Raw genomic sequence first — 16,775 nt, forward strand, 5'->3', positions numbered from 1 at the left:
AGCTTATGGAGGATCCAAGTCCTCTTAAGAAAAAGGTTAGAAATACTCTCAATACCAACTATTAAAGTCTTAGTGAAAACTGAGAAATAAATAATTTTTGGGGGGCAAGCAATGGGGTTAAGTGACTTGCCCAGGGTCACACAGCTAGTAAGTGTTATGTGTCTGAGGCCGCATTTGAACTCAGGGGCTCCTGAACCCAGGACCGGTGCTCTATCCACTGCACCACCTAGCTGCCCCGAAATAAATAATTCTAATCCCTCCAGTCACCTACACAGTTAAATAGTCAGCTGTTGCTGAAAAATAAGCACTAATACTGTAATGTAACACTGACATTTCACCAAAATAAACTGCAGATGTACTTATGTTTCCTCTGTCTGATCATGTTAGTAACAGGAGGAAAAACTGAAACAGTCTGGCATTAAGAACTGTGCTCTGGCTAGCCTGTTGTGCCTGCAGCATTAGTCTATAGGAACAGATCTGAAAATTAACTACACATATCCTTATTTGTACTCACAAGAAGCTTGTCATTTGAAAGTAGACAATACTTTCGGAAAGAAATACAAGTGGGGAAAGAGACGTAAAGGGGAATATGGCTAACATTTAGTTATAAAATTTCAAAGTATATTAATTCCTTTAAAAAGAAACAATGCATAGCTAAAACATACACTCTTTCACACTAATTTAAAAGAATTCTTTTTCACCCTAAAATATCTTTTAAAAATCATACACAAATCAACACAGTAAGATAAATGTGATTGCAGTAATTTAAAATACATGAAATATATATATATATATATATATACTGTCATATGTACAGACATCTGATAACAGTATGAGCAGAGGTAAAATTAAACAACATGATGTGAGGATGAGAGAAATATTCTTCAGTCATGAAAATGACATAAATAAGACCTATCCTCTTCAAAAATAGTCCTCAGGATAAATATATAATTTTCTGCTCCACAAGAAGGCATAAAACACACTTCATTTCTCTATTTGAACTGTATAAGTGTATATATAAAATAATAAAGAGTGTATATACCAGTAAACGTACTTGCATCATCCCTTTCTATCCTTGTTCCATCACTGGTTGAAACACAAGAAAAGTGCAGAGGTTCAACTTCGAGGAGTCCAGTCAGAGAAGTGAAACTACCCTCAGCAGCTGTGCAGCTACTAACCTTGCCATTCCCTACAACAGAACAAGTTCCATTATATACAATGACAACTTTAAATGTTTAAAAATAAAAACAAGTTATTATTAGAACACTAAGAGCTATTGCACTTGCTGCCCCAGATGATAAAAGTAAGGGCATTTTTTTGCTAGTTAAAAATCCCCACCCTGAACATTATGGTATACAACAGAATTTAAAAGTATGTCATCCTTTGTCTTCTTCTATGGATATGTTCACTATGGAATGGACTAGTATGGATAATATAAGCTACCAGTCATGATAGGATTTTGTCAGGTAAGGGTTGAAATTGCTAGTAATAAAACAAGACACAACTTAAATGCCACATAATGTATTATGTAACTGTCACAAATAATAAAGGCTATAAAATCAGAGGAGAAAGAACATTTGTATCTTGAGTAGCTTAGATGTAATTTCCCTTCAAGAGATCATATCTAAATGCGGCCCTTAACAAAATCTCACTTTCCACTTTTACTTGTTTAAAAAAATCACCTCTACCATTAGAATATGACTCCAATATTATATGGATCCCTATAATATTACAAATCACAAAGATACTTGAGGTTAACTGTAGAACCATATCTCTAGCAAGTCACTAGACATTTCCTCTTAAATGTCAACTAGGTGGGTCAAACTTGACTATTTTTTTCTCCCTTACCTCCTGTAGTCCACAAGTTAAAATTCTTGTCAGACACATGACATAAATATCCCACTCAACATTCTTTGGAAATTCTCTATTTTTCTCTAGGCTAAAATGCAAAACCATAAGCCTGGCATTTAAAGACTTCTACAATATGTCTCCAACAAATTGCTGTTTGAATTTTATCTCTTCTTCACATACTTTTATTATAAAATCACCAGCTAGCTTTTCTGGGTAAATGCCATTTCACCTTTTGCTTCTGGACAGGGACATATAAAAAAGACTCTCTGTAGGCTCTCAAGCTTCTGTTAAAGCCCAATTTAAAGTGAAATGAAACCCCCCCCCCAACAGGTTTTCTTCAGCAATTTATGTATATCAGACTATGTAATAAAAACATCTCTCTTTTCATACCACTCATGGGGTTACTTTTGGGTCTTCCTCTTCTATTCTATCCTATTAATTTAATAACAGAGTATTCAGAATCGGACAATCTGGCTTCAAACAACTCTCCTAACCATGTTCATGGCAGTTGATAACACTCTGGAGATCAGTTTCCCTTAAGCAAACATGCAGGAGGAAAATGAAATGGATGATGAATGAGAGAAAAAGTAGAAATCAAACAGTGACATTTATATCACTGTATAATCAGCCAAAAATCTAATTAGCTGTATGGTTAGGAAAATTCAAACTCCATTTTATCAATATTACAGATTTGGGGTTTAAAAAAAATGATTATACCTGAAAGGACATCTGAGAGATCAATTTCATCTGACTGTACACCAATACTGCTGTTGTACACATTTTTACAAGAAGAGCCACTCATCTCCAAATCAAAGAGAACTGGATCAAATGGAGAGCTATATAATCCATATCTGAAAAAGAAGAAATGAATCAATCTATTTAAAATGAATAAAAAGATTTCCAAGAATGAAACTTCACTCATACCTCACTTAGGACCATTTTAACCTCTTGTTACTTGTCTACATATGATTTCTCCAACTAAAAAGTAAGATACAAATTACAGATATGATGGCTAAGTCATTATTCTATTTCCCACAAGATCTATAGCAATGACTTGTACATACTAGATATTGAATCAATTTTTCAAAAAATGAATGAAAAATGAAAAAACCTGAATAAAGGCCTGCTTTCAAATTTGAGAGTTCTAGTGTATGCCTGCATAAAATGAAACTAATAATATTTTCATGGGATGGGAAGGTCCTCTTTTTAAAAATTTATTTTTCAGGATATCTAGTTTTCATTCTATAAATTTTTATTTTTTCAAATGATAAATTTATGAAAAACAATTTCTAGTTGAAATATAATACATCTCTTAACAGATTCATAAAGGCTTAATTTAAAAAAAAATTTTGTTTACTGATATGCCATGTAGCCCAGTTTAATATAAATATTCTATTTTTAAAAAACTATAAAAAGTTCACAACAGTACTTCTTTGTTCCCTACTTAGCATGGACAGTACTAATTTATAAGTTTATATATCAAAAATATCTTTTTAAGTCAGTTGTTGGAACACAGGAAACGTCACCATAGAAATTACTTATATTTTTGTGTGTGTTTGCATCTTGCAACATTTTATTTACATATATGTATACATATTTATATAAATTTATATATGTATATATACACAAATATACACACACACACACACACACACACACACAGACACATGCATATATCGGAGGAGGATGGGGAGGGTGCCAAATGCCTGCTTCTCAGGACATGTTACAAATAGGAGACATAGTAAGATGCTGTCCTCTCAGCCATAATTTGTAATGATTACTCTACAGGAAAACAGAGTTCTAAATTAGTATATCAGCAACACATTTCCTCTCATTCTGCCCTACCCTGGGGCACATGGTTTGTCACAAGGAGCAAGATAGGGCCTGGAGAGAAGTAAGAAGAAAAGGGTCTCTGAGGTCAAAAAGAAGACTGAGAGAGAGAATTCAGAACAGGGGCCAAGAAAATGAAGGGTCATAATCAATGAGCTCAATGATTTTAGAAAAGCATGGAAAGACATGCACAAAATAACGAAGAACAAAATGAGCAGAACCAAGAGAGCACTATATAGAGTAACAACAATATTGTTTTAAGAATGACTGTGACTAAGTCATTTTGACTTTTATAAATAACTATGAAGGACATAAAAAAGAAAGACACCATCTGCATCTAGAGAAAGAACTGATAAATAGAAGTATGCGTAGAACAATTTCACACATACAAACACACACACACACACACACACACTTTATGTCTAATGCCATCTCTAGGACAGGGGGTGGAGGGGAGGGGAAGAAAAAAATGAAATTTACACGATAATTTTGCATATATTAAAAGGAACAGCAAGTTGTAGACAGTACATGTGCAGTGCGAAAAAAAATTGTTTGTTGTACTATGTTATGGAAATGCTTGCTTTATTCCATAAATTAAAAATATATATTTTTAAATGGGGGGGGGGGATTGCCTTCTGCAAATAAAACTGTGATAGGACATTCCTAGACCTTGAGTCAGGTCCAATGTTAATGCTATTCATTTTCTTTTGCCAGTCTGGGAAGCTGAGACTTCTCCTATCTCCTTCCACTGCAACCATATTACATGTTCATAGGATTTCTTTCTTCTCTGGCCTACTACTCCAGAATCAAGTCATCTAATTATTTCTCTTGTACTTTTCTGTCCTAAAGCAAGCACAAAGATAAACAGTAACAATGAGAAGCTTCATACAGCGAATAAAGGGCAGGCCGCCATGTCAAGAAGATCTATGTTCAAGGTCTGCAGCTGACACTTATTGGCATTGTGCCTTAGGTGAGTTATTAATTTTTCAGAACCTTAAGGAATGCTCTAGAACTTGTTGTTCAGTCATTTTCAGTTCTGACTCTTCGTGACCCCATTTGGAGTTTTCTTGGTGAAGATACTGGAGTGGTTTACCATTTCCTTCTCTAGCTCGGTTTACCGAAGAGGAAGTGACTTGCCCAGGATCACATAGCTACTAAGTGTCTGAAGCATTCAAAAATTAATTAAACTAAGGAGATATTGAAAGTAAGCCTAAAAGGAACCAAATTACTTAAAGTACCTGGTTTGAAGTAAAGCTTCCATCGGTGTTAACCTCTCCTGTAACTGCTTGGACACAGCAGTGAGCAAAGATGCACAAGCAGTACTGCAGCCAGCCAGATCCTCATCTTTAACGTAATTCAACAAGACAAAATACCAGTATACAGATCCTAAAAGCACAGAAAAACAGAGTTACACAATTTTGTGGTGAAGTCAGAGATGCTCTATGTTTTGAGTGTATCAACAAAGAACCCTAGCCTACTTATAATCTGCCATTCATAGTAAAAGGAAAACTATATGAAAGGAAACAAACTAAATATAAAGCCCTTAAATGGATGAAACTAAGCTACGTTAGATAAAGTAGTCTTTGTAAATGAATAAAATTAAGATTAAAATTATTAAACCCAAAATACTACTGGAAAAGAATAACAATGCTAAGATAAAATAATGTTAAACATCCAGAGACAAAATAAAAAGGAATGTAACAGATGCTACTATCACTTTTTAAAAAAAGAATATTTGAATCCATTATCAAAATTTTTACATGAGATGATAATGAATGATAACAGGCACCACAGAGTCCTAATATCCAATGGCTCAGCATGGCATTGACAAACCCTTAACGATTATGTAGGAAGAACACAAAGCTCTTCTAGGTCTTACCTAAGCTAGGAAGGTTTGGGAAGAGATACGAGCATCAACTGATTTAAGTACAGAGAGGCTTCTCATTACTAGATAATTAAAAGTTTCGCCTAGGTTGACACATGAAACAGGCAAGTCCATAAAACAGCCCATACTCCCATGAAGACCCCTTCTTTTTCTGAAGCAACAATGACAGAGTAACAGAGAACAAGACAGAAGATGCTAATATTTAGAAAGTTCTTGGACAGTTTATAATCATTAACTCTTAGTACTAACTCTAAATGTGAAATCTACCTCCAATATTTGCTGGAGGAACTATACTATACTGACTCGAACAATCTCACTACAAAGGAAACCAGAAAAGAGGAAGTTGCAGAAAAACATTAACAACAGCTCACAGGTTTTCCATAGGAGGGAAAATACAGGCATTGGCAAAATTGGTTTCATTGTGTACCCAATAGCAACGGGTAGCATCATGTCATCTTGGTTATCTCCCATTGCAGTACTCATGAAGAAGGAAACCAGACCATTAGGAATATTAGCTAAAACACTAACTTCAAAGACAGAGGCTCAAGAAGAAATAAATTACTGAAAACTTAAGTATACTTGTTGCCAAGATAATAATCCCCTCGATGATCAATTATCAATAGAAGCTTGAAAAAGACTCAAAGTCTTTGATCAAGGCCATAGAAGACATGCTAGGAAAAGTCTAAATTGAAGAGGGATTCTGTATAAATAGTGAGATTCTCCACATATTCATGTTTACAGATGATAACATATAAGAACACTAAAGAATCAATGAGATCCATGGCCATTCAAAAGCTTGGCCTAGTAACTGATTTCAGGTAACAGCAAAAGGATGAAAAATATACACTGCCCAGATTATTACATACAACTGGATGGATGGTAAGTACATCCATATACATATCTTAAGCACTGCAGGTATTCAATGAATAGAAATGAGTTTCAGAATTAAAAAGCGGAATAGACCAGATCATGTATGTAAAGAGTATAGTATACTGAAAATCATTCACAGCTACTCCACTACAAAACAACTTTTTTTCAACAGTAATATTCAGACAATAATACAATATACCTACAAATCATTTAACAGATGACCATAAGTACTCTGAGAAAAGGGATTTTTTGTTTTGTTTTGTCACTGTATCCCCAATGCCAGCACAGACCTAATTTAGCAGGCACTCAAAAAGTGATTGTGAAACTGAACTGGATACCATGATCACTGAAGAATCAAAATGGCAAATAATCCAAAGAGTAAGAAAAGATGGACAGGGCGTTAAATTACAAACACCATCTATACAAATATGAAGTGAAAGACATAAAGATATAAATGACAAGAAAAGAAGATAAACCAGTCGCGTCTCAAGAGCACAAATTAACAAGTGGGAAGACTACATGTTTATCACTTTCCATCAAGTAGAAAAAGGCCTAGAAGACTATTATGGGAATCCTATTTCCTACTACAGAATCACAAAAGGAAATGAATAAGGGAAGCATGGATGATGGTCTGTACCCATACCCACTAAATCATCAATCCTAAATATGGAGATAATCAGTAGAAAAAATGAATGAGAAGATTTTATTTTTCCTTTCAACTCTTAGAGGAGTTAATAATCACTGAGACAGCAAACAAACCAAAAGAAGAAGAAAATAAAAGATAGCCAATGAAGAGAAATATAAAACAAAAACAGAAGAATTGAAAAATAAAGTTAACAATACTTGGATTTTTTTTTATTTTAGAAGGTTTATTTTCACATACCACCAGTAGCAGCTGCAGGTAAAAGCGGCATATTGTCAAGTAAAGCCTTCAACAGAACAGATCCAAATCCTGGTTGACTTGGGTCACATTTGCCATTGCTATCAAAACAAAAATAAAAACACACATTTGAGTAACACTCTGTGATCACAGAATGCAGGATTCAGAACTCAGGAAGGGGACTTTAAAGAGATTCTCTAATCCAATCTCTTTAAGAAAATTGAAGCCAAGAATGTTAACTGACTTGCCCAAAACATTCCCAAATATTCTAAAGATACTTTTAGCCAGTTCTAAATCTATGATCCTATGATACCAAAATGTGTTTAGTAATTAGAGGTCTCAATGATTTAGTTTACGACAAGAGAAAATTTTTATCAGGCTCTAAGGCCATGTTCAATGGTAGTACCTGTCAGGATAACTAGCATTCCAAATATTGTGTCTAACCTTTTAAATGCTTTTTCAACCACTCTGACCAAAAGAGATATTCAAAAGGAAGGTGTCACCACTCTTGTTTTATTCTCCTTTAAGCCCCTTATCTCAACAAACCAAATAAGTAAATAGGGGTGAAAGGAAAATGCCTACAGTATTTTCTGCAAATCAAGGGCTATTAAAAAAATTCTATACAACACAGGACAGAGCCTCCAACTGAAAACACCTAAGGAGGCCTATCCTAGAAACCTCAGTCTTTTTTCCAGCTTTACAGAATCACTTCGTAATGGACAGAACCACAGGTAATGTCTGAAAATAAAAGATGAAATAATAATATCATGTTTAATATATACTACTTTTCTCTAGGAGCTTAAAATCCTCATTGGCCTATTAACCTTAGAGTTTGATACACATTCACACAAAATTAACAGTTTTACTATATCCATAAAGTACTTTCAAACTGCCTTTAAAGAAAAATACAAAGATCAGGAAAAAAACACGAAGGAATCAAATTCCAAACACCAGAAGTAACTCCCCAAAATAGCCACAATTTTAATATAATTTTCATATATGACAGAATTAGTATGTAGGAAGATTACAGAAAAAAGAAAAAATGCCTTTCATCTCAACTTTGGCAAGATTTCTGATTATGTTCCTCAAGGTACACAAATTAACATGACAGGGGCTAGCTACATGTTTCATTAGAGGACCATAATCAAAAGAATATTTATAAGTGGTGCGATTCAGACCCCATGAAATATAACAAAGGGTTATCTGCAAAGAAGAGTCATGGGTCAAGTACTATTTAATGTTACTAAAAATGATCTCATCTGATGATTTGACAGAAAACATGCTGAATTGTTGAAACATGGGACAAGATTATATATAACGGCAGAAGAGTACTTGGAAACAAATAAAAAAGTAAAGGTAAACATGAATAAAGGAAAACACACTCTGTACCCCAACCTAAGTGAATCTATGGTTCAAATTCCCCCACCTACCCCTCCAATAATGATCATACGCACTACACAACTGAAGGCACTGTACATGGCAAAATTTATACAGTTCTGGGTTCCACAACTTAAGACAGACGTGGAAAAACTTGGAGAGGGTTCAGAGGAAAGCCACGAAGATGGTTAAAGGATTGGAAAACAGGACCTATGAGGAAAGGTTAAAGGAATTGTGGTTATTTAGCCTGTAGAATATAAGGGTGAGGGATGGTCCTAGAAATGCGATTATGTATGTGCAACAGCATGATGATCAATTGTTTTCTACAGCCACAGAGAAGAGAATAAAAGTAAAAAAAAATGGTCTAATGCTGATGATGCACAAAGGAATAAATAAAAATAACTTCTGAAAGTGAATTTTTATAAAAAATGAGAATCACCCAGAGTGAGTAGAACCTCCTTCCGTGCAGGCCTTTAAAAATAAAGTGAAACGTTTGACTAGGATGCTTTAGGTGGTTCTTGTCTGAAGGTAGAGGACATATTAGATGCACTTTCAAGGTACATTCCATCAATGTCTATTACTCAGGTATGTAATTTTTAAAATTTTCATACTTTTTAATACCATTAAACTGTAAATAAAACAATATGTCAAAACTGTGTGTGCATGAACATATAATATAAACTTCTAAGTTAAAAGAATCACCAACCTTATGCATAAAGCTAAGAATCGGGCACACTTATGGGCTATACTTCGTCCAGCCTCAAAGAAGCAAACACGTACTATGTCAGAAAGACATTTACGTGTCTTGGAAAGCAAGCTTTCATTTCCTTCCTTTGAGCTGAAAAATAAACAGAAAGTTAGACTGTTGAAAATCCCATCACATAGCATTCAATTTTAGTAAGATAAAGGACAGGCAATAAATGAAATCTTACTACCTTCCAGGTCCATTTGAATGGACTCCAGCCAACCAGCACAAGGTATCCAACACAAGGCTCTGTGCATGTTCTGTAGTTAGACCATCATCTGATTTTCTGCAGAGTGTGTTAAGGAGCTTCTCATGAAACTCTGAAAACTGTAACATGGCACATCGTTGCACCCTACAGAAATGATTAGTGCATTAGCGAGAATAATAAAATTCTTAAAATGAAATTACCTCTAACATCACAAATATTAGGATCATCCGAACTTCATAATAACCCCAATTTATAGCCTAGAAAACTGAGTTCCAGCAAAGACTGGTGTGCCCAAAACCACACCAGTACTGAGTGTCAGATCTAAAATTCAAGCACAGATGCTTTATTTCCCACAGAACTACAGCTGAGTAATAGTTCATCTTAAATAAGGCACAGGATACTATATACAGATATGTAAACTACTTTTATAGACACTAATATGATCAGTGATTAAATAATTTTTAGAAAGGGACAAACTTATTTTCACATCAACTTAAAGGAAACTTTAAAAACAAGTTTAAACCAGAGTCCTCCAGCAATTAATACTACAAAAAAAGAATTTTGGCACAAGAAAGAAACAAAGCTCAATCTATCCAACCTCCTTTTATAGATGAGGCCCAAAGAAATGAGGGGACAGCTCAAGGTTACACAATTAGTTACTAGTAGGGCTGAAACTAGAACACAGATGACCACCCCATTATAAGTCTTCTGTTTTCCCTACTATAGAATACACTTGCCTTTCTTTAGAAATTGAGGTTTTCTTAAATCTACGAATAGTGACTGAAACTTCTTGCAACAAATCACAGCCCCGAAGGTTTTCAGATTTTCTTGAGGAAGCACCAGTTTCACTCTTTGTAGTAGATAACTTTTCCTAACCACACAGAAAAAATTTCATAAATATATGAAAAATAGTTGCTACCAATACACATTTGGGGGGGGGGGTTAATGGGTTTACATTTTTAAAAATCTATCTTAATTTAAAGCTGTAATCATTCTAATTCCTTATTCTGACTTCAATGACATAAGTAATGCCTAGGATAAAATAAAAACATAAGAGCAAGGGAATATCACCAAAAGCATTTATTAAGAACCTTTTATATGACAAGCATTCTGCTAAGTGGGGTAGATACACAGAATAAAGTTAAAACAAAAACCTGACCTCAAAGAGTTAATATTATAAATGGAGGTGATGACAACAATAACATACACACACAGACACAGACAGACAAACACACACACACACACACAATGTATATAAGAAGAATACAAGATAGGTTGGGAAGAGAGTATACCAGCAGCTAGGGGAAACCAGGAAAGACATTATGTAAAGGGTAGCACTTAATCATAGTTTTGAAGGACCCAGGAATCCAAGAAAATAGAGCATATTCCAAATATAGGAGAAAGGTAGTACAAATACATGAAGACCAAAGATGGAATACTGTTTGTGCAAATCAGCAAAGAGGCCAGAGTGGAAACAGGGCAGGGTTAGGAGTGGAGGGGGAAGAAGGGAAAAGAAGAGAGGGGAAGGAAAAGGAGGGAAGGGGTCAAATGGGGAAAAGATTCAAATGTCAAACAAAGATATTTATATTTGCTTCCAGAGGTAACAAACAGCCTCTGTAGGTTATTCAACCAAAGAGTAATCTGATTAGACATAAGTCTTAGGAAAATTACTTTTACAGTCATTTCAAACTTTTGTCATTTATATTACAATTCTACAGAAAGAACAGAGCATAATTCCCATTTATACAAACTAAAAAATGGACCATTACATATAACACAGTAAAAATGAACCACTCATATGAACATCCACAATATACTTAATTGATAATTCAAATACCTAAGTTACAGGATTTTACTTTTCAAGAAGAACTAAGAAATCATCCTCCTGAACATGACTACCAAGAGCAAAAACGGAATGGTGCTGAACTTGATTGAGGTTATGCCTTTAGAAATAACATACACGATTTTTTACAGATATAAGTCATTCTCACTCACATTCAGGGTGAGAAAAGGACCATTCAGTCAGTATGAAGTAACTAAGGAGCTTTATCTATAACAAACTTCTATTAATAAAAAAAAATTTAATGAAGCCCTAAAAAGGATTATAAGTACAATGTAATAAATTCCAACACTGCACAATAACTTGATTTTTTTCCTCCTAAATTGCTTTAACATGGCTACATACATTACAAACTACTGTTATACGGTTGGTTATATGGATATTTTTTATTTGAAGAAAGATATATAGCAGAGGATATATGACATTCCCAAAGTCAAAGAAAAAGCTTCAAAATCAGAAAGCCTGACTCTCAAACAAATGTTCTGGTTCCTGTACTAGTTTTTATTCAAGTTTAACACAGCTGAGCTAGTATTCAAAATGATACTCTTTCTTACCTTGCCTGCTGCAACTTTTGCCAGGAGCGAAGCAAGTGAATGCCCCTTGTTACTCTGAGGTTTCAAGGATGGGATTCTTACCACAGGGCGTAAGTTACCATTACAAATCTCTTCTGTTCCTCTGTCATTCACTGCTTTAACGTGAATTAAAAACGAACGGTATTTTCCTCCTGCCATGCCTAGAAGAAACAAAAAATAAATGAAGACAACAGCTTTGAAAGCTGGGATTGTGTCATTTTAAGTTTGGTATGCCCACTGCCTCTAGCACTATGTATTGCCCATTCTGGATATATGCTCCAAGAAAGTAAAATGCCAAAATTAAGGTCCCCAATATAAATATATATTCAAAGCAAGACTCTTTTATGGTCAAGAAAAAGTGGAAACAAGTGGCTGTCCAATTATCATAAAATGACTTAACAAACTGATATATGTGAATGTAACAGAACATTTATTGCATTATAACAAGTGGCAAATGTAAGGAATTCAAAGAAATACAGGAAGACTTACAGAAACTGATGCAGAGTAAAGCAGGCAGAAACAGAAGAACAACATACATAATGGCTTCAAAAACAGACAAATGCTGATCTCAGAGAAAATGAAACGCACTTCCCTTCTCTTAACAGTAAGGCAGAGGCATACAGGTGCTGGATATGACAGACACATTTTGTCTTTTAATTTTAGTTAACTGATTTTGTTTGTCACAAAAGATGACCTTATTAGGGAGATGTGAGAGGATACATAAGGAAATGATTGCGGCATGAAAAAAAACATACTAACATTACGTATACATACACACACACACACACACACACACACACACACACACACACACCCTTCTGCAGTTAATTCCCAGATCTTAGTCAGTTCTAAATATTTTTGTATCTAATGCTCTATGGCATAATTTCAGGTATCTAACTGCTATTACGTCTTCAGTCCTAATATTTCATCATTTCCCTGGAGACTGTAAGCCTTTCCATTTATTTTCTTCCCTCAAATAAATTTTGCTATTTTGCTCATACCTTTAAAATATGCCATCAGTACTTTGGTATATCATTAAATCTGTAAATTACTTTAGGCAGCATAATTTTTTTTATTATACTGGCACAAGTTTGCATTACGAAGCTATTTTGAATGGGACTTCCCTTTCTGTTATTCCCTCTTAGATTTTGTCACTGCTACATAAGCCTGCAGTTATTCTTCTGAGTTTACTATAAATCCTGTAATTTTATGGAAGCAATCTGAAAAAATCCCAGAGAATCAGTAAACAGGGCAATACAATTTTGCCAGAAAATCAGGACTTTTAAAATCTTCTTTTCCTACGCTGACGCCTTTGATTTTTCTCTCTCATTTACTGCAATTGCTAGTACTTTTAGGAATATATGCAATGATAGCAGGAAAAGCTGAAAAGCAGTCTGTCAGAAATTAAATTTAGAGCAACGTCACATACCACAAACAACTGAGGCAGCTATGTGGTACCATGAAGAAAGCACTTAACAAGGTGTGGGCAAGTCACTTAACCTATCTGCCTCAGTATCTTCAGCTGTAAAATGGGGATACATCACAGTATTGTGAAACTCAAAACAGATATTTTTAAAAGTGCTTAGCATAGCACCTGGTACATAGTTGGTATTTAATAAATTCTTATTTCCTTCCCTGTCTATAAGCTACACAAGAATATGTGACCTAGATATGAAAGGTTACATCATACACAAATTACAAGAGTACAAAAGGTGACACCTTTCACAACTACAGAGCAAAAGATTTCTTGACCAAACTAGACTAAATGGATCTGAGGAGATAAAACAGGCATTTCCCATCATGTAAAATTTTAAAGTTTATATACCAACAAAATCAACACAAAATTAGAAAAGAAACAGTTACTCAGGGAAAAGAATCTTTGCAGCAAATCACTCTGATAAAGGTCTAATATTTAAAATATTAGACAAGGCAATTGAAGCAAATATTTGAGAATAAGAATCATTCCTCAAACTGATAGTTAAAGGTTACAAACAGATAACTTTCTATTTTCTATAAATTCTAAGTTTTCCTGGCATGTAGAGGTATATAGTGTTCTGATATAATTCTTATCTCTTCAGTTTGCTATAACTTCAACTTATTCATCTATTTTATTAATTTAATTTTCATTCTTTTTTTTCCCAAATCAAGTTTAACTAAGGCCTATCAATTTTGTTAGCCTTTTCAAAGAACTGTTGTTTTTTTAAATTTTTGCCTCTCAGTTCTATAGCCTGTTTTTCAATTGATTTATTTCTTCTCTAATTTTCAAGATTTCCTCCTTTGTGCTAATTTTAATTTTGTTGACTTTTTTATTTTTATAAATCACACATTCAGTCTATTGAGCCTCATCAAAGAAACGAGCTACATCAGAAACCATGAAGAACTAATTAATGAAATAATCTAGTGCTTGATAAACCCAAGAACATAAATTAGTTAGGAAAGAACTCGTTATTTAATAAGATTTGCTGGAAAAACAGTAAAAGTTCAGCAGAAATTAGGATGTGACTAATTCTTTACATCATATAGGACAATAAGGTCAAAACAGTTATGTGACAACATAAAAAATCAGAAGAGAACAGATCAGCTACCTGATCAGAAGATGAAAAATATAGTAATAGTAAATGTTGGAGGGGTTGTATAAAGACAGGCACACCAAATTTATGGAGCTGTGAATTGGTCCTACTATTGGGGGTGGAAAGGAGAAGAGGAGAGAACAAGGAGAAACAAGATTAATTTTTAAATGCTTATTTAATTGAAAAAATAAAAATAAAGTAAAAAAAAATAAGAATTAGTCCAACTGTTTTGGAAAGTATTTTGGAATTATGCTAAGAAAGTGAATAAAATGTCCATATGCTTTGACTGAGAGATCCTACTGTGAGATATATATCCCAACATGGTCAAAGATCAAAAGAAAGGTTCAGTTTATGGCAAAACATGCATAGCAACAGTTTGTAATAGTAGAAAATGTTCCGGGCTACCAAATATATACTTAATAATAGTCATACTAGTACACAACATTAAACACATTCAAAAATCAAAATCTACCTATAAAACTGTTCCTCTACCCAGCTTTACCATCTCTATTCATGGCATTATTGTATTCAGACAATTGAAATTAAGGTCATTTTTTAAACCCTCTTTCTGGATCAGCCCCGTATCCAATCTTCAAACCTAGCTTATTCTACCTTTCCAAAGCCTTTGTTTGGCATGTAAATCTAAAGCTCTTCAAAACCCTGACTTGCTGATATCAAGACTGGCATATAGCCCCTACTTCGGATTGCCATTCACACTAAAACTACCCTAGTACCCTCTATTACCTTTTATCTAGACTTCTAGAATTCAAACTTTTATTCTACTCCATAAATGACAGGTATGTAAATGCTCCTAATTAAAAGAGTTCTGCCCGTATAAGCTTGATATTCATCTAAACGTTGAAAAGCTATCTACTTCCTACTGGACAAATTTCCAAATTGTTCACTGTCATTTAAACCCAATCCATAAGGTTCCAGACTGTATTTCCAATTATATCTCATAAACCTCTTCCTTTACATGATCTGCTCATTCAGTCCCACTACTGACCATTCTACAAACTCATTCGTTTGTTGTTTTATTATACTTTTACTCAACCCTTTCCCAATGCCTAAAATCAATTCCATTCTCAATTCTACCTGTTGAAATCTCACCTAACTGGGAATTCAGGTACTATTCCTCAAAAAAAGAGCACATATCCACTCAATACAACAACAACAAAAATCATATCCTTCCCTCTAAATTCCCAAAATACTTTTTTTCTCTATACTTTTCACAGTGCATTTTGTATGATGGTTTTTTTCTGTACATAATCTATCTTCTGATGGAGTTTAAGTACCCTGAAAACAAGAATAATTTCTGTTTGTACTTCCTTTCATAAAAGGAACACAGTCTCACACATAGTAAATATGAAATTACACTGCATGCTAAGAAAGATATTACATTGTGATTTTTCCAAAAGAAACAGAATTAAAATGAACATGAACTACATGACACGCTTTTAGTTCCATAAATGTCTACAATCTTGCAAGTACAAGGTATACAACTAAAAGTTGTTTTGTAAAATTAAAAACACGAACTCTTGCAAAGCATTAGGTAGATGTTTATAAATTTTTAAAGGACAGAAACATAAATTAAACAAGGTAAGAAGATATGGATTATCTGTGATCTACCATAAAGAAATAATTATTCCCAATCTGAGGATGTTATAATACACTGAAGATTTGGAAAATAAATTAATTTACCTTTAACAAGCTTAGGACTTGTTAATGTCAGCATCCCAGCATGTCCTGATAAATCAAGGCCACTAGCCAGCCACACAGGCCCACATAAAATGTCTTCCTTATGATCTTCTAAAAAAGGACATAATCTAAGACCTTAAATGAGAAGATTTTTTTTCTTTTAAACACTGATGGAAATAACAAGTTACTGAATAGAATGTAGCAATACTAATGCTTTATTTATAATATGTCTACTTAAAGTTCGTATAATATAAAATATTATTAATTATAATATCAAAAATGACTGGACACAGCAATGAGTGAAAAATCATTGATCAGGTGATAAAAACCCACTATGCAATTACTTTCCACTGAAAAGTCAATTTCTATTTCAACAAGTTTGGAAAGAATTCTACAATATTGCAACAATGTTAAATCTATCGACTCTCTACAAAGATAAAATAAAAATT

The 16,775-nt window shown here is 33.9% G+C and overlaps 1 protein-coding gene across 8 annotated transcripts in view; it reads right to left on the reverse strand.

Annotated features, from left to right (window-relative positions):
• Positions 1 to 16,775, reverse strand: part of BIRC6 (baculoviral IAP repeat containing 6) — a 307,740-nt gene that overhangs the window by 184,353 nt on the left and 106,612 nt on the right. For 6 of the 8 annotated variants that reach the window (XR_002321676.2, XM_020972335.2, XM_020972339.2 and 3 more), the window contains exons 15-23: positions 16,330 to 16,461; positions 12,041 to 12,219; positions 10,384 to 10,517; positions 9,629 to 9,790; positions 9,400 to 9,531; positions 7,320 to 7,417; positions 4,920 to 5,067; positions 2,569 to 2,702; positions 1,043 to 1,189 (exon numbers count right to left, since the gene is read on the reverse strand). Coding sequence is in view for 7 of the 8 variants with exons in the window: in XM_020972335.2 (XP_020827994.1) it covers positions 1,043 to 1,189; positions 2,569 to 2,702; positions 4,920 to 5,067; positions 7,320 to 7,417; positions 9,400 to 9,531; positions 9,629 to 9,790; positions 10,384 to 10,517; positions 12,041 to 12,219; positions 16,330 to 16,461 (1,266 nt within the window). In the remaining variant the exon portion in view is untranslated. The remainder of the gene's footprint in view (positions 1 to 1,042; positions 1,190 to 2,568; positions 2,703 to 4,919; positions 5,068 to 7,319; positions 7,418 to 9,399; positions 9,532 to 9,628; positions 9,791 to 10,383; positions 10,518 to 12,040; positions 12,220 to 16,329; positions 16,462 to 16,775) is intronic. The other 2 variants (XM_020972336.2, XM_020972334.2) reach the window with 1 other exon arrangement.

Source organism: Phascolarctos cinereus, unplaced genomic scaffold (genome assembly GCF_003287225.1).
Source record: "Phascolarctos cinereus isolate Bilbo 61053 unplaced genomic scaffold, phaCin_HiC Scaffold_2;HRSCAF=192, whole genome shotgun sequence".
Taxonomy (NCBI): domain Eukaryota; kingdom Metazoa; phylum Chordata; class Mammalia; order Diprotodontia; family Phascolarctidae; genus Phascolarctos; species Phascolarctos cinereus.